This window comes from Paramormyrops kingsleyae, chromosome 17 (assembly GCF_048594095.1).
Source record: "Paramormyrops kingsleyae isolate MSU_618 chromosome 17, PKINGS_0.4, whole genome shotgun sequence".
Taxonomy (NCBI): Eukaryota; Metazoa; Chordata; class Actinopteri; order Osteoglossiformes; family Mormyridae; genus Paramormyrops; species Paramormyrops kingsleyae.
In genome coordinates this window covers 1,514,490-1,531,870 of record NC_132813.1, presented here as the reverse complement: position 1 = coordinate 1,531,870, position 17,381 = coordinate 1,514,490, and the positions used below count along the sequence as shown (strand labels likewise).

Sequence of the window (17,381 nt, the reverse complement as noted above, 5' to 3'; positions counted from 1 at the left end):
AATCAAACAATTTTCTAGTAATAAGCCAACTCTGTTCAATCTGAGAATCACGCGTTGGCATCGCATCCTGACTGCCTGGGTTGGGAAAAACAAGTTCACAAGTTTTGACGTGTAGATACTTTTTGAGGGGCAGGTGCTCAAACGGGGGGCATAGTTGACCAGTACTTTTTGCCAGTTCCTCTCTGTAAATTTACGTGATCGAGGAAGTGGGGGGGGATCTCCCTCTGTAAATTTTTGTGAAGATTTTGCATGATTGCTGATTATTGAAAAAGGCACTTGGAACATGAAAGGAGGTTATTTTCAATCATTCAAGAGCAAGTACTCAGGTCCCGCCAGTCCTGCACGCGCCTGAGGAAGTCATGAAATTTACATGTTTGGAAGTAAAATCAAACGATTTATCAGTAATATTAAATTGTAAAACTCTCCTTTTCTCACCCAACTGTGATGTATAAAAGTGTCGTGTTTGAAAAATTGCTACACTGTAACTAACTGTGGCATAAAGGTGTGTATCACGCCTTTGCGTGACACTGTTCCCCCCTTCCACCCCCCAACTGACGTTTCGGTGCCCTCGTCTCAAGGCCTTACCTCCGAGGGCATCTACCGCAAGAGTGGCGTGAACTCCAAGATCGCCGCCCTGCTGGAGTCCTTCCGGCGAGACGCGCGCAGCGTGCGGCTAAAGGAGGGGGAGCATCAAGTGGACGATGTGTCCAACGTGCTGAAGAGGTTCTTCCGGGATGTGGAGGGCGGCATTTTCACCAGCGAGGCTTCGCAGGACTGGCTCAGCACCACAGGTACTGAGAGATGATTTGCTGGTCTGGCTTTTTTCCCGCCTATTCTCATGCTCCCCGCTATACTCAACGCTAAGCTCACCAGCTACACTCACCAGCTACACTCACCAGCTACTCTTGCAGACAACGCTCTCTACTTCCCTAACCTAAGATCTCGACACAGAAACCGCACCTGAGAATGATTCCTCTTTTGTCCCCCTGCTGGGCCCCAACAGGCCTCACTGATGAGACCCAGAAGATCAGCCAGTACCAGTTCCTCCTTGGCAACCTGCCCAGAGTCAATAAGGCTACCCTGCGGGCCCTAGTCAACCACCTCTACTGGTGAGATGCTCCGTGTCCTTCAGGAGAAGAAGGCCTTCACTCATCCTCTCCCTCTGGACCTCTGCATATTCCCGCTCATATTTTTCTCCTCCATCTCCACTCCCATGTTCTCCCCCCACCAAAGCTGATCTCACCTTCTTCCTCCACATTCCTCCCCAGATGTCATCACATTCTTGGTTGGGATTAACCTTTGGGGTGATTAATTGGCTGATTTCATGCAGAAGGGCTTCACTCTGAAGTTGTAAGAGCTGTTCCTCGTTACTCTCACATTAACGGCTCCTTGCGGCCACTCAGTTGTAGGTTTGTTTTCTTCTCTCACAGCATCCAGTGCTTTGCGGACATGAACCAGATGAACCTTCACAACTTGGCCATCGTCTTTGGCCCCACGCTCTTCCAGACAGACGGGAAGGACTACAACGCCGGCCGCGTCGTCGAGGAGCTGATCGAACACTACGTGACCGTCTTTAATGTGAGCCCCCTGAAATGGTTGCCTAGCTAATGTTTCGAAATCCCAGCATGCACTGCTGCATTGCCCTCTCCCTCGGTCATCTGCAGGTGAATGAGCAGCAGCTACAGAAACAGCTGGATGAGATCACGGTCATCATCAAGGTGCGAGAGAACCTGAACGCCAAGGTCCCGGTGAGTGAAGCATCACACACGCCTTCTGGAGGATTGTGGGTATTCTGTGTTCTGATTGGCTGTAACTGATTGCCCTGCCTGCAGCCCTCTGGCTCTGGGGACTTCATCTGCACAGTGTACCTGGAGGAGAAGAAGGAGACAGCAGAGCAGCATGTGAAGGTAAGTTTTATCCTGCTGTTCCATCTTTGTCCTGTTGGTGGCAGTGTCGTGTAGCTGGTTGTGTTTCGCTGTGCCTCACTGCACTTACATTTTTTTGTGTTTGTTGGTTTTATGTACTTTCACAACAGCATATATCTTAGAGAGACAGTAATATGATGATTTTAATCCTCAAGTTATTGTGAGTTATTTGCCTGTAGGCCTGTTGTCCTTTGATACAAATTATGTTTAATGTTGTGACAGTTTAATCACATCAGACCTCAGTAAGTCTCCATGCAGGCCTCATAATATGTACCGTTATTTATTTATGACCTTACACTGCATGAAATAACCTTTCTGGCACTGGGCACTTTACAGTTTACAGGATTTGTAAATGATCAGTCAGCCATTTGTGTGTGATGGTGTTTGCTGCGGCTGTGGCTCTGGCTCTCACCCGGCTTCCCGGTTGGCTTTTTTGAGATCCCGGCCACCATGATAGCGGCAGAGCTGACCTTTGAGATACTGGACCGGCGGAAAATCTCCGTCCGCGACAAGGACTACTGGTGCTGCTTTGAAGTGAACGAGAAGGATGAGACAGGTTGGTCTGCCGTTGGGTTAGGATGTCCCGCCAGCTGGATGAGGATGTGACATCATTCACACCTTCGTCTCGGAAACACTGCTTGTTCTTAAATGAAGGCTGGCAGGATAAATGCCTTGGAAAAGGTTCAATGTAGGGCTAGAAGAATGATTCCTGGTCTTAGAGGAATGTCTTATAAGGAGACGTTAGCTGAGCTGAATCTGTTCAACCTCACACAAAGGAGATTAAGGGGGGACATGATCCAGGTATATAAGATTCTAACAGGTCTGGATGCTGTTCAGCCAAATGGCTACTTTAATATTAGTTTAAATACTAGAACTCGTGGCCATAGGTGGAAATTAGTGGGAGAACATTTTAGACTGAATTTGAGAAAGCACTTCTTTACACAGCGTGTAGTTAGAGTATGGAATAGTCTTCCTGCTAGTGTAGCGGAAGCTAAAACCCTGGGTTCCTTTAAATCAGAGCTAGATAAGATTTTAACAACTCTGAGCTATTAGTTAAGTTCTTCCCAAACGAGCTTGATGGGCCGAATGGCCTCCTCTCATTTGTAAATTTCTTATGTTCTTATTATTAGTTTAAATAATGAGGGTGAGGTGTGTCTCGGGGATTAGGGATCTGTGTCCCTGTTTAGAAAGTTGTGGGCTTGAATGCTGAGGTGGGCGTTGTAATCGTGTCACCATTGGCTCCTTGGGCCGGTGAAAGTAGCTTCACTCTGTGCTCTGACCCACAAAACCTCTCATGGAAGAATTTCTTTGTACCTTCTACAGAAGGCAAATGAAGTCACTCTTTTCTTTTATCTAATGGATAATTGTGAATACAGTGGATGAAATGTCCTTGTGCTCAAGTTGACTTCCTGTTTGACCTAGAACGACCTCTGCACTACCAGGAGAAAGTGCTCCCTGTCCTTCACTCCCTGGGCACGGATAGCTACCTGGTGGTAAAGAAACACATCTCCATGGAGGCCATGCTGGTCTACTTAGGTAAGAGACCACAACAGCAGAGCCGAGTGGTTGAGATCTTAATGTACAATTATGGGAGTTTCTCCATTATCTGTGCTGTAGTCTTAGGATGGTCACATCTCTCTGTGCATTGTGGGTAGAGAATAATTCACATCAATATGGAGCAAAGCAAAAAAAAAACAAAAAAAAAACTTCTTTTTGCTTATTTGTTAAAAGAAAACAACGCATCAGCCTTGAGGAATTTAATCTTTTCTTTTTGAAAGGACTATCTCCTCTCATTCAGTGCCCAGTCTCCTCATACTTTATGGCTGAAGTAAGAAAGAGTATTTCAAAAACAGACCAGCCTTGTTGAAAATTCACACAAAGCCTGCAGTGTGAGGGACAAAAAGTCAAGCAGTTCGTCCCACCTGAAGCGTACAGATTATGTACCACAAAGCAGACGCTCTTCTCCCTGCAGGGGGGGACGCTTGGCTGGATGTGTGTTTATAACATGAGCCTCCTGTTAGTTGACTGAATGCCTGTTTGCTAGGCGACCACTCAAATGGTTCAGGCTGGCAGCGTTGACCTGTTCTGCCCTCCCCCCTCCAGCCAGCAAAGTGGAAGTGTCCAAGCATGGCATGATGAAGTTCCGCGAGGAGCGTAACCTCCTGGGCCTGGGCCTTGGGGCTGGCAGCTTCCATGACCGCTATTTTATCCTGAGCAGCACCTCCCTCAGGCTGTACAAGGAAGTTCGTGTAAGGCTTTGTCGGTGTGCGTCTGTGTTTTTGGAATTATTACCTTATGGGAACCATATTTCCCCACACTGTGATAAAAATCAATCAGGATAACCTCAATTTTGTAAAAAATTGTGAATGAAATCGAAAAACTAAAAATTATGAATGTCTTGTATTTTGTTTGGTTATTTATGGTAAAGGTTAGGGCTGGGTGGGGGTTAGGGTCGTCATTGTGGGGATTATGGGTTTTTCCCATAGAAATTAATGGATGGTCACCACAAAGATATGAATACAAATGTATGTGTGTGTGTGTGTGTGTGTGTGTGTGAAACGTAAGAGGCATAACACTAATTATAAACACTTCACAAAACATGAGTCCAGATGTTTCTGTGACACTGAAACACAAAGTAAAAACATCCTGGTTGGCACCAAATTAACAAAACGAATCTCTGAGTTGGTTATTTTAAATAATTTTTACTCACAGAGCCTACAAAAGTTTCCTCAGCATCAGTGTGTAAGTACTGTTGGACTGTCAGTCTCTCTCTACCCCCTCCCATAGGGGGCGCTGTGGGGTCTTCTCTGAGCTCTCTTCTGTGGAAGCAAAGGCTGCATCTAGTACATTACACTACATTGGATTAACTGTATTGATCCCAGGGGAAAATTCTTTGCGTTATTCCTATGGGGAAAATCATTGTGCACATTTTCTTGTTTAAAGGAAACCTGTCCTCTTATCTGATGGGAGGGGGTTGTATTTTTACCCATTGCCCATCAATTTGAATAGCCCCCCCCCCCCATCCACTTGCTGCCCCCACAGAGCAATCGACCTGAGAAGGAGTGGCCTGTGAAAAACCTCCGAGTATACCAGGGCATCCGGAAGAAGCTACGACCTCCTACATGGTGAGAACTGGGACTGGGTCCCTCTGGTGGCAGTACATGGGACTGCGGAATCTTACATCAGCCTCCAGTAACCTCCAGGAAAACGAGGGGATGGGTGAAGCTGGTCTGACTGGTGCTTTGGCTAGGACAATATGAATGTCTCGGATATTCAGAGTGTACAGTCATATGCTGTCAGATGGATTTCCACTTAACTTAATACTTACCTGAGCAGTAAATGTAAGTAATTGTTACAGTGACCACATGGGGGCAGTACAACCAAGCTTTGCTTACCATTTGACTCTAAGAGAATAATGTACTTTGTTCCTATGAAAATGAGTAATTAGTGTATCTGCTTCACTTAATGACACGTTGTGTTCTGTCCCATTGCGTACCCCTATGCGATGCTGGTGCCATGCTCTGGCTGCCCATGCCTGACCCTTAGCTAACCAACAGCCTCCTTGTTCCAGCTGGGGCCTGACTGTGGTACATGAGAACGAGAAGCACGAGAAGCCCGAGAGGCAGCAGTGGTGAGTCATGTGACCTGTGCGGTCCAATGGCGGCCCTCTCGAAGGCCGGCGTCCCGCCCAGCCTCCCTGTGGCTGCTCATGCGTATTTTCATGTGATCATTTTTTGCTTCATGAAGGCTGAATCATCTGAGGAAAACTGCCCCCGCATAGCCCCATTCCCCCAGCTCTCAAACACGTGTGCGCACACACACACACACACACACACACACACACACACAGCCATAAGCCCCACAGACATAGGGTCTGTCACATTTGCCCATGTGCCCTAGCCCCACCCACTTTGGCCCGGCTCCTCCTATCACAGGAAGCGTCATGGTGGGGGGTGATGGGGGGGTGTGCATGAGTACGTGACCAAGAAGTGTGTGAGTGTGTGAATGGTAACAGCTCACCGTACTGTGGACCAGAAGCCACCATTTTAGTTTCGCAGGGAAACTTATCTGCAGGTGAACAGACAGGGAGATGGCGGTGTGGGCGGTCTGTGGCGAGTAAGTGATGATCTGAATCGCTAACCTCAGTGTTGGGGGGGGGGGAAGCTGAGAGTCGAGCAGCCAGATATGCGGTAAGGCCGAGCGCTCATGACAAGTTCACGAGTACAAGCAGTAAGCCAGGTCGCATGAATGTCTGAGAGTGACGTGGCGCTCGGTCCCTCGCAAGCACCAAAGAGGAGTCAGGGCCCGCTTGGAGGCGAAAGGGAGTCAGGGTCCGCGTGGAGGCGAAAGGGAGTCAGGGCCCGCTTGGAGGCGAAAGGGAGTCAGTGCCCGCTTGGAGGCGAAAGGGAGTCAGGGCCCGCGTGGAGGCGAAAAGGAGTCAGGGTCAACGTGGAGGCGAATGGGAGTCAGGGTCCGCATGGAGGCGAAAGGGAGTCAGGGTCAACGTGGAGGCGAATGGGAGTCAGGGTCCGCGTGGAGGCGAAAGGGAGTCAGGGTCAACGTGGAGGCGAATGGGAGTCAGGGTCCGCGTGGAGGCGAAAGGGAGTCAGGGCCCGCTTGGAGGCGAAAGGGAGTCAGGGTCCGCGTGGAGGCGAAAGGGAGTCAGGGTCCGCTTGGAGGCGAAAGGGAGTCAGGGCCCGCGTGGAGGTGAAAGGGAGTCAGGGTCAACGTGGAGGCGAATGGGAGTCAGGGTCCGTGTGGAGGCGAAAGGGAGTCAGGGTCAACGTGGAGGCGAATGGGAGTCAGGGCCCACATGGAGGCGAAAGGGAGTCAGGGTCAACGTGGAGGCGAATGGGAGTCAGGGTCCGCGTGGAGGCGAAAGGGAGTCAGGGTCAACGTGGAGGTGAATGGGAGTCAGGGTCCGCGTGGAGGCGAAAGGGAGTCAGGGTCCGCGCGGAGGCAACTGCTCCACCCCTTGGGTTGGGAGGAGGGATGAAACACTCTAGGATGCAGGACAGCCTCACGCCCTCGCACCCAGTACAGTCAGCTAAAGCCCGGCCCCCCCTTCAGGGTACAATCAGACTCGGCCCCTCTGTCTCATCCCAGAATGATGCACACGGTCAACATTGTTATAAGTGTGGGAGAAAGCCGAGAGAATGGTCAGCGGCACTGCCGTTCTCCGGAAGCTTCCAGCCGTCGCTCACCATGGCTCATGCCGTCTGCTCACAGGTACCTGTGTTGCGACACGCAGGCGGACATGAGGGAATGGTTTGCCACCTTCATGAGCATCCAGGTGAGAGTCCACAGTGACACCCAACCTATGGCTTTAGGAGACTCGCATTCTTTTCTTTGGAATCATGTCACCTGACCCCTCATGTCCCCTGAACCCCCCAACTCCTCCATCTCTTCCAGCACGAGGGCAGTGTGTGGCCAGCGGACACGATGAAGGTGCGGGCTAATCGCACAGCCCCGCTGGACGTCAGGCTGGGTAACGTGTCTCTGATCCCACTGCGCGGCAGCGAGAACGAGATGAGGAACAGCGTCGCTGCTTTCACTGCTGACCCGCTCGCCGTGAGTCCAATCAGCCAATCAGAGAGGCTCTATACGGACAGGGTGGGCCGACCAGAAACTGAGCCCTTGGGCCTGAGATTTGCAAGGCCGATTCGGCTCCCTGCACCTGGTGATCTGTTACCCAGTATGTGCGGTCGGCCATCTTGTCAGTACAGAGCACGATGTTAATGATTGATTGGGTGTTCAATGCATCCTGCAACTGGAGCACTGATCCTGCCAGTTGAACTCTGGATCCAAGAACACTGTGATTCCGAAACGCAAGCCTTAGTAGTTGGGGTGTTGGGTTCCTGTTATTACTGGGGAATCTGCTGCGGAGTGATCTAATACATGTATGTTTGTATTTACGTGTGTATTTTAATATACCGATAAATACAACATACAAATGCAGAACTTTTGATCAAATGCTTCAGACTTGCACTGGGGGGGTTTGTGTTGGCTTTTACTTAACCTTAGGTCAGAAAATTCAGTTCCATGGGTATTTTGGCAAATTTTTCAAGTTATCAGTTTGGTTAACTTTTGGTTAACATCCCCTTCTTTTCACTCTTAGCTTTTCAGAAATGTATGACGGTACATTCGAGCCGTAAGGTAAGAGATCTGCTGTGTGTGTGTCACTAATAGCTGGAGAATACAATCAACAGTCCAGAAATCTGCTTTACTACAGTATTAATCTCTTATATTGTATTGGTCTAGGTAGAAATAGAAATAGAATAGAAATAGAATAGACATAGAAAGCCTTTATTGTCATACTGGAGCACGGATGCTACTTGTACAACAGAATTGCAGTGGCTACTTCTGAAGTGCAGACATACGGACATTCAATACAAACGGCATTCTGCAATAGACAGTAGTAAACAGACAAAGTACGACAGGTACCTTCTAAATTGTCCATAATCTATGATCTTATGTGTGAGTATGTACATGTCCATGTGCCCTGTGATGACCTGGCATCCTGTCCAAAGCATATCCTGCCTTGAGCTCCAGGGCTTCTCGTGGATGAGTAGATGGAAGATGGGTGGATATTTACTATTTGATTCTTTCACTACAGGTCAAAGACCAGTAGAGGGCAGCTTTGCACAATGAAGACATGTGAAAGTAAGACCACCAGAGGTTGCATGGCCAAACTGGAGCACGTCAAACTGCAAATGGTCCCCATCCCCCATTAATGGAATCCTGGATCTCTGTAACACTGGGAACCTGCGGCCTTTCACAGGAACAATGGGATGGTCTTTGCTGGAGGATTGGCTCACAGCAGCTGTCGTGGTGAATCTGAGGATGTCAGAGTGGCGATGTTGAAGTCTGTCCATCTGGATATGGGTGGCCACTCCAGGGTTTGTACATCCTGCCTTCACTTAACCAGGCCTCTGAGGTCTCGCTGTTTTTTGTTGAGACTCGCTCAGTGAGTCCATTATCAGGACAGACTACTGGACGACTTCCCATTTTTCGCCTCGCTGTGACAGTTACGGATTTGCCTAACCTGTGCTCACATGACTCTGCTCATTTTCCTGTGACCAAACAGTCCCCTATCTCAGCCCAACCCTTTCACACACTTTAGACCGCATGGACTGAATGTCTGTGGACAGCAACGCTCAAAGGTGCTTAGCTGAATTTATTTCTGCCAAAAGGCAACTCTTTAATCTTTTTTTTTTTTTTTTACTTAATTGCAGAAAACACAAATGGCTCCATAGCAGAGTCAAAAGCTTGCGTGACTGTACCAGTTACTAATGTTAATGTCTAAAAGCATTTATATTAAGACAAGGGGTAGACTTCTATTCCTAGAACAATATTATTGTATCTTAACCTCCATCAGGTTTGCACAGCCTGCTCTTCTGTTTAACATTTTTTACAGAATATAAATTATTTATTTTGCACCAGTTGGACTTCATCCTTCTAGCATGCAGTTGAGAATTAAGATTTTCATATTAAAATGTGTTGAATCCTGTTTGTAAGTGAATATCACAGGTTAATTAATTTCTCAATGTAAATTCAGCATCAGGAAGAATAAAAACTTACTATTGTGAATTCCTCTTCAGAAAGAAATAAAAAATAGGTTAAACAAAGACAAGTTTACACCACTTGGTCCTGAATTACACGGAAAGCTGGTCAATTGACTGATTTGTGAGCTTAATAAAAATGAAGGAACAAGGGTACGGTTTCACATGTAGGTATGACATGGCAGCCAAAGGTGTTTTTGGTCTGAATCTAAGGCTGCTGTAAGGTGAATTGACCTTTTTTTAAATGGATAAAATAATGGATCAAATAATGTTTTTGTGGTTTCTCAAGCTTGTGTAGTCGCCCTGTTACCATGACTGGACTCAGAATTCGCAAGCGCACCGTTACTTCACAAGTCTTCCGCATATGCCCTGTTTCGTGTGGTTAAAATGTGCCCTCTTATGTACAATCCTGCAAAATACAAACCTGAAAGCTGACATTTATATTTCGCATGTGCTGTCCAGCCAGTTATTCCACTCATTTACAGTAGCAGTTTCACCCGTGCACACGCCTGAATACTTTCCCGGTGTTTTGTTTTACACTGTGTGTCCCAGCGATCACGGAGTAGGGCTAAAGGGGTCTCAGGCACCGGTTCCATCCCTGGGCTGCGCGCCAGTATTCTGTCGCATTTTCCTACCTGGTCAGAATTTCCTACTGCATCATATATTTATATGGGCATTTATCAGGTTTTGCTGCTCTCTCAAACTGTCCTACCACGGCTGTAGCCTAATTCCTGCTAGTTTGACTAGCAAAATGTCAACCAATAGTTCACTCTACAAGTGCGATATGCAAATGATACTCTGTAAATCTTAAACCATAGGAAGAGTATTGATATCACTATTTAACTGCTGCTCGCAATCTGCACCGCAACAGTAATTACTTTCAGCAGAACCACACCGAAGGACTTTCGATTGGAAAATTAACTTGATTAGCGGGGACAGGCAACTCGGATCTGTCCCAGGTGCATTTTCGCTGTGCCTGATAAATGACTTTCTGCTGATTAGGATGTACAGCAGTCTTCTCACAATAGTGCTAACAGTTAAAAGGTGGGGAGAGAAAAAATGACAGGCACAAAAAAACCACTATACTCTGTGTGTGGGGGGGCTTATTATCTGCTTAGATCTGGGCTTTGCTGGTTTTCTGACAGCAACCTTTTAATAGTTTGGGTCCTAAATCCCACCCTGACCATTTCCTTCATATTTCACCATTCCATCTGCTCAGTAGTGGTCATGGTAGCTTGATGTTGTCTCACAATTAGATGATGCTCCACCTGCCCATTGTCCAGGATCTGACCCAAAGCTCCTATGAAATGTTCCCACTCGACCTTTTAACTGTCACACAGCCATTAGATGGCATGATGAACTTGGTGACAAACTCAGTAGCTGTGTAGTGTCTTTCTTACTGATAAATGGATATTTTAGCATTTGCTTAATTGGCATATGTCACCATAGGATTGTCCAGAGTAAGTCACCTCCTGGCGGCTGGGTGACCATGAAGCTTTCCTGAGAACACCTTCATCATCATCATCATCATCATCATCATCAAACCAACAGCCTTGAACCGCTTGCCAGTTATATAGAAGTTCTTTTTGCCTTTAGGTAGAGCCCTAAAGGCCTGATCTTTCTACAAAATTCCAAAGTGGCCCAGCTAGCGGGGGGCCTGTTTGTTTGAGACAGAGGGAGGGGGGAGCTTCCTCAGAAAGACATCCCCAATCCCTCCATGGGTCATGGGTCAGGTACTGGTGAACTGTGTGACTGAAGAATAGTAAGTAAGTTAAACGTTGATTTGTTTTTGTTGTATGCTTTGCGCCCTTGAGGGTGACGTGCCCTTATTCACAAGTGAAGTTAGCTTGTTAGAACTTTGTGATGTGACACAACCATACTCTCTGAAATTACTGATGATGAAAAATATCTTAAGCCTCTTATACTGAATGTGACCTTTCCATAAATTACTTTGAAATCCTTCATTGATAACCTGATAATTCATCATCCACAGAAACGTGAAGCGGGCTCTGTAAAGTAAACACATCAATTCTCTGTCAGATAAAGTCGGTTGCCAGGCATTGGGATCTTCCACCATTACGCCACATTGCCATGGTGACGCGGCAGCCTATGTTGCTGCTCTGCCTCCTGGACCCAGCTCGCCGATGGTGGGGGTGGGGGGGTCTGGATTCTGGGGGGACTGAGTCACTGTGGCTCCCCTGATGGGCAAATGCTGTGGTGATCCAGGATAGACCCTCAGGCTGTATGTGATGCCCCTGAAGGTGGTGTATATTTGTGGTGTACGGGGCTCTGAGCCTGGGGTCCAGGTTGCAGTATCTCCAGACTGTAAAATGTTGACACTTCCTGGTTCCAAGCTGGTGCCTGAGGGTGGAGATTTGAGACCCGTGTGGGATTGGCCTGTTGCTCATTCGATGCAGTGGGGGGGAGGTTGGCCTGGTGGACACCCCCTGTGGGCTTGAGCTGCTGCTCCTTTGTTCCTGCTATCAGTTCTGTTGCTGGTGTAATTTAGAAGTGGAATTCAGCTGTGGGTTCCTTTGCCTGTCTTCACCTTCCATACTTTTCTGTTACGGCTGCATGTGCAAGAATTAAACGAAGGCAATCGCACGCCATGTTTATGGCTGAAACCTGCCAGCGGAATCAGGGGCCTTCTTACTTTTCAATAATCATTGACGGGGGGGGGGGGGGGGGGGCTTGCCCTTTCTGCTCCCCGTGCCCATCAGTGTGACTATTTGTCACGCTGGTAGAAACCAGTTCCTCTGAGTTGGGTAGATATACACCATGACATGACGGGGATCTGACTAGAAGAGAAATGGGAGCTCTTCAGCGTGACACCAATTCCCTAGTCTGGGCTGTGAAATGACAGTTTTTGTACGGGCCATTCCAATTTAACGTGCAGCGGCGTCGTTGCTTTCTTCATTTCGGTGAGGACGAAGTGAGCAATCGCTAGTATTCCTTTGGGAGGGGGTAGCGGAACGGGTGACAATTCCGACTTGAAATTCCGGCAGCTTCAGGACGGGTGTGTTTTGTTGAAGGTTATAGGCTCGGCATACTGTTGATGAATCCTCTGCTGATGTGTGAAGCAAATTCCTTCAGATGTTAGATACTGCTAGTCATTTCCTTGGATTTTTACATGCTTATTATGCTTAAATGTCATGATTAAATGAATTGTGGCACCATGGAACTGCACACAGCCCATCCCTAGTTTGACAAGACAGAGTGGGGGGGGGGGGGCGACTACAATGTGAGGTTTGTGAGTTGGGATGCTGGGACACGAAGAGTCACATGGTTGTTGGCTTGGCGATATGGTGGGCAATGCGTGGTGATGTGGGTGTGACACGTCTACCTGCCACGGACATGGGGAGGTCGACCAGAAACACGCCTGCCCCCTCCCGTGGCCCCCTGCTGCTAGCATGTGCTCCTAGGGCACCCTGTAAAAGCATTTCCATGGAAACCCCACCCTTCGTTGCCATGGTGATGGTGGGGAAGGAGCCAATGAGGAAGCTGAAGCACTTTGACATGGTTATTTGTATACTTATTTTTGACCTCAGGGTGTCACTCTCCCATGAGCGAGCGCATCTGAGCCACAGGTCAGGTCATCCCCTTTCGGTGGAGCTGCTGCAATTATGGATGGAACAGAAGCTGAATGTAGGCGCTTTGAATAGAGGGAAAAAAAACAATCTTCACTCTTGTAAACAAGAGTTCTGTTTCTGCACCTGCCTGAGGGGATGAAGGGGGTGGGAAATTGAACTTGTGTGCCCCCTACTGAGATTGTGTGGATACAACAGGCATTTAATTAACTCTGTGTGAAACCTGGTTCCTGGTGGAGTTACACCCAATGAAATTCAAACCCCCACCTACTGCCGCAGAGCAGCTCTGTTCTGGATCGGTTTGCTTCCTGTTTATAAACATAATGGAGCTTTTTTCGCTCCCCCAGGTTAGACCAGTGTCCCTACTGATGTTACGCACCCCCCCCCCCCCCAAAAGCGACGCTGTGCATGTGCTGCGGTGCTGCTTGTGTGGTACTCCCTTCTCCAGACCTGGCAGCCTGTCCTGATGTCACGTGGGTCTGAGAGCTAATGATAAACGTCACAGTGTCTATCTGCCAAATTATGATTTATGGTCAAACTCTTCCTTGACCGGCAGCTTCTAAAAGCAGGTATGATCTGCTGATCCAGACCACGGCACATTTCATGAAGGTTAGTGATGTAATTGTCACTGTCTCAAATTACACTACACTTTTTTTTTTGCAGTTCCTGTCAGGACGGGCCACACAGTGCTGCCCTGTTTATCTAGTCTTTCGAGAATATGCATTAACACAACACTTCAGAAAGGAGGTGAGAGTGGGGGGGGGGCATCCATTTCTATATCCTACTAAATATTAATGAAACTTGTGGTGGGACTGAACACCGGCTTTGTTAAGGTATTACCTCATTTGCACAATTCTCCTTTATTTACCTTGGGTGACTGCCCCTTACAGGCACAGTGACAAAAGCCTCCCAGACATTGCACCTATGCATGTCACATTTCCTGCGTGGTTAAGCCTCTGCAACAGTTGTCCTTGCTTCAACATGGCCTGCCCCCCCCTTGTCCCCCCCACCAACTCTCCTGCACACCCACATCTGACCCACACAGCACTGATCTAAACTTTGCTTATTTTTTTTTTCTGATGCGTGACTCAGAAGGCGTGACTCCCCTTGCGAGTGTGTGCCGTTATGTGACTCACTCGTCTTTCTCTTCCTCCTCTGCCTCGTCCTCCTGTGGTGACAAGTTCACATGAGCAGATGCGTAAACACAAAGCCTCGAGTGGTTAATAATGCGACACAGACACCGGAATTCATTGATTCTACATAGGCTTATGTTATGCATATTTGTATATTTACTATCTGCATTATGTAACGCATATAAATAACAGCGTACTGCAGAAGTCTGAACCTTAATATCTTCTAACTCAGTCTTGCGTGAATCAGTTCAGTGAAAACGTCAGGGAAAACTAAACAATGAATGATACTGCATAGTCCTTTTGAAAATAACCTGCCTCATCTGCATAGTGCTCATTGACAGAGATTAAAGGTATTTTGTCCCTCCACTTCCCCCCTCTGAGTTAAGCGCTAAATCAGCATTTTAAAGCGGAGCGGCAAGGTGGCCAGTTGAACGCCAGATGCTGCAGCCTCCTGTTTGAAAGCAGTGAATTATGCCTGTTATGCAAGTGGTTCGGTGTGGAGAAGAGCTCCCTGACGTCCACTTCAAACACCCATGTTCAAATATCCAGGATACTTTGTTCGAATTTTAAAAAGGGGTGTCCTACACCGGCAAGAGAGAATCAATATATGGAAGGTGAAGAGTTCTGATTTTAACTTTAAGTCCATGTGGGAGCCAGTATAACCACCAACCTGAACGCTCTATTTTGTATCCCTGTGGAGCAGAGTGATCCCCCCCCCCCCCCGAAACAACACTTAGCTACGATGTGTATTTCGGGCATGTAATCAGCAGTCTTACTGCTGCAGTTATTACCAGCATAACAGATTCTAATTAGCACTTGATTGTTTGGAGTTTCTTAGGTGTTTTGCTTGGCTGTTGAACTCGTTTATTTCCATTTGCACTGGGTTCAGTTGTAATCATTGCTATGATGTCGACGAATTGTAAGCTCCTCTGGTTGGCTGCTCATAGGTTCTCATTAATTGGATGAAGACTTGATGATTGTGGCTAAGGATGGACATATGACCTCAGAGCTTTCTAAGTTAGGTCGCTGCTAGAATGCTGTCTATTTTAAGCAGTGATATATTTTGTCTGGTTCCATTTCACAATGCTTGTATCACCGTGTGAAATATATTTAGTCAGAGGCTGAAAATGTTGGTGAAATGTACAGAAACTAAAAGTTAAATTTAGTCTGTTACTTCTTATAAATGGACCCAGGGCCAGCTAGTAATGAACTGCTTAAGCCGCGTGTTGCTGTACAGACACTGTTTCAGGTACCTTCCGGAAATGCACCTGAAAATAAATGGGTTAAACTGTGATTAACTTCTGATGGGAACCTCGGCTAAGAAAGAAAATGAGACGCAAATGCAAAAAAACAGCGGAGCTTGTATATTTGAATTTCAGCAACATTGTACTGCCTCTGTGCTCCTGTGGACGTTTGAAATGGCTGTATGTGGGAGGTGTGAGGGTGCACAAAAGCTGCTTTACAGTCGTTACTCTTAGCTGGGAAAAGTGGCCCTATCTACATAGTGAAATATCTACATAACTACATATCTACATAGTGAAATATCTACATAACTACATATCTACATAGTGAAATATCTACATATCTACATAGTGATATATCTACATAGTGAAATATCTACATAACTACATATCTACATAGTGAAATATCTACATATCTACATAGTGATATATCTACATAGTGAAATATCTACATAACTACATATCTACATAGTGAAATATCTACATATCTACAAAGTGACATATCTAAATAGCTACATATCTACATAGCTACATATCTACATAGCTACATATCTACATAGGAAAAACTGTCCTGCTTCTTGCTTGTGCCATTTTTTTACTGGGCGAATCGGACATAACATTGCAGTGCCGTCTAGCATCGCGCTAATTCCAGAGCTTTGTTCCGTGTCGCCATTGTGGGTCACCATCTGGTCGGCTAATGCTGCGCGCTGACTTTACAGACAGGGCACACTGCCTGCAGATGTCCCTACCCCAGACCACACAGAGACCATACAATTAGAGCAATGGACTGTGGGTATTATACGCCACAGTCCAAATAAATCCAGGCCCTGATTCTATCCAGCACCCATGGCAGAAGTGGTTGACCCCTGGGCACCATCTTTCTTAGGGGGGCGCTGGCTTGAGCCAGCCAAATTCACTTAGTCACTAATGCTTGTCTACGGGGCTACAGCGGCTTTGCCCAGTGTGCGAAATTTAAAAAATATGTAGGGGGCAACTTTTCCCCCCACTGTCTAATAATGGGGACATATACAAAATTCTGGGGATGCTTTTTAAAAAATGGTAATTAATGCATAAAGTTTCTGTTTTTAATGTAAAATGAGTCCAGATTAAAGTGCATACAGTAATCACCACCTTGTTCCAACATAAGTAAATAAAAAGCAAACTATTGCTGTTCCAAAGAGAAGTGAGCAATCATCTGTATGTGTACAGAATACCATCCGTATGAGAGACAAAGCAGGAGACAGTTCTAACTATTTAGGCTTTTACTTAGCTCTTAATAGCCTTTGTATATATGTATAATGCATTAGTAACTCAATCATGGTCTTTCTTTAAATATCCTCTTTATAAACTGTTGATGGTCTATTAAAAATATTTGGGAGAATGAAAGGTGGTGTTTTACAGCTGTAAATGCAAACCGGTCCCTTCAACAAAATAAATATTGCAAATTACGGTATTTTAAACCTGAGCCATTCGGCAATGTTTTAAAAGAAAAAGGAAGCAAATATCAATTATTCTTCGCCTCCATAAACTACTTTGTGAGACGTTTACTTGACGGTTTGATTTTAGCTGTGAATTTGAGGAGTCTGGGCAATGTCATAACCAAAGCTCTTGCGTTATTTACAATTTGGAAGGAATACTATTGGTTTCCATTTTAAGAAAATCGTTTATCCCTAATTTTAACACACACAATAAAGGGTATCTCAATATACACAGTATTGTGTCATCCTATAGTTTGTTGTGAAAATGTATCAACATACCGTGAAAATTTGATATACTGCCCAGCTATAGTACTATAGCTATGGTAGCGCAGCCATTGGTAAGCAGATGATCCTTCATTTTTGCTCATTGATCAATAGTTTTTAGCGGCATTGAGAGATTTATTGGGGCATTATTGCACCTTTGTCCCCATTTATTTCCAACGCTGGCTTTGACT

The 17,381-nt window shown here is 46.4% G+C and overlaps 1 protein-coding gene across 7 annotated transcripts in view; it reads left to right on the top strand.

Moving 5' to 3' along the window:
* LOC111833859 (arf-GAP with Rho-GAP domain, ANK repeat and PH domain-containing protein 1) overlaps nucleotides 1–9,933 on the top strand; it is a 40,815-nt gene extending 30,882 nt beyond the window's left edge. For 5 of the 7 annotated variants that reach the window (XM_023792528.2, XM_023792527.2, XM_023792532.2 and 2 more), the window contains 15 exons: nucleotides 579–791; nucleotides 1,004–1,109; nucleotides 1,431–1,578; nucleotides 1,665–1,748; nucleotides 1,833–1,907; nucleotides 2,364–2,481; nucleotides 3,348–3,461; nucleotides 4,029–4,174; nucleotides 4,638–4,667; nucleotides 4,968–5,050; nucleotides 5,497–5,556; nucleotides 7,155–7,218; nucleotides 7,338–7,496; nucleotides 8,044–8,081; nucleotides 8,542–9,933. In XM_023792528.2, the coding sequence (XP_023648296.1) occupies nucleotides 579–791; nucleotides 1,004–1,109; nucleotides 1,431–1,578; nucleotides 1,665–1,748; nucleotides 1,833–1,907; nucleotides 2,364–2,481; nucleotides 3,348–3,461; nucleotides 4,029–4,174; nucleotides 4,638–4,667; nucleotides 4,968–5,050; nucleotides 5,497–5,556; nucleotides 7,155–7,218; nucleotides 7,338–7,496; nucleotides 8,044–8,061 (1,418 nt within the window). In that variant the 3' untranslated portion in view covers nucleotides 8,062–8,081; nucleotides 8,542–9,933. The remainder of the gene's footprint in view (nucleotides 1–578; nucleotides 792–1,003; nucleotides 1,110–1,430; nucleotides 1,579–1,664; nucleotides 1,749–1,832; nucleotides 1,908–2,363; nucleotides 2,482–3,347; nucleotides 3,462–4,028; nucleotides 4,175–4,637; nucleotides 4,668–4,967; nucleotides 5,051–5,496; nucleotides 5,557–7,154; nucleotides 7,219–7,337; nucleotides 7,497–8,043; nucleotides 8,082–8,541) is intronic. The other 2 variants (XM_023792530.2, XM_023792529.2) reach the window with 2 other exon arrangements.
* The last annotated feature ends 7,448 nt before the right edge of the window (nucleotides 9,934–17,381 follow it).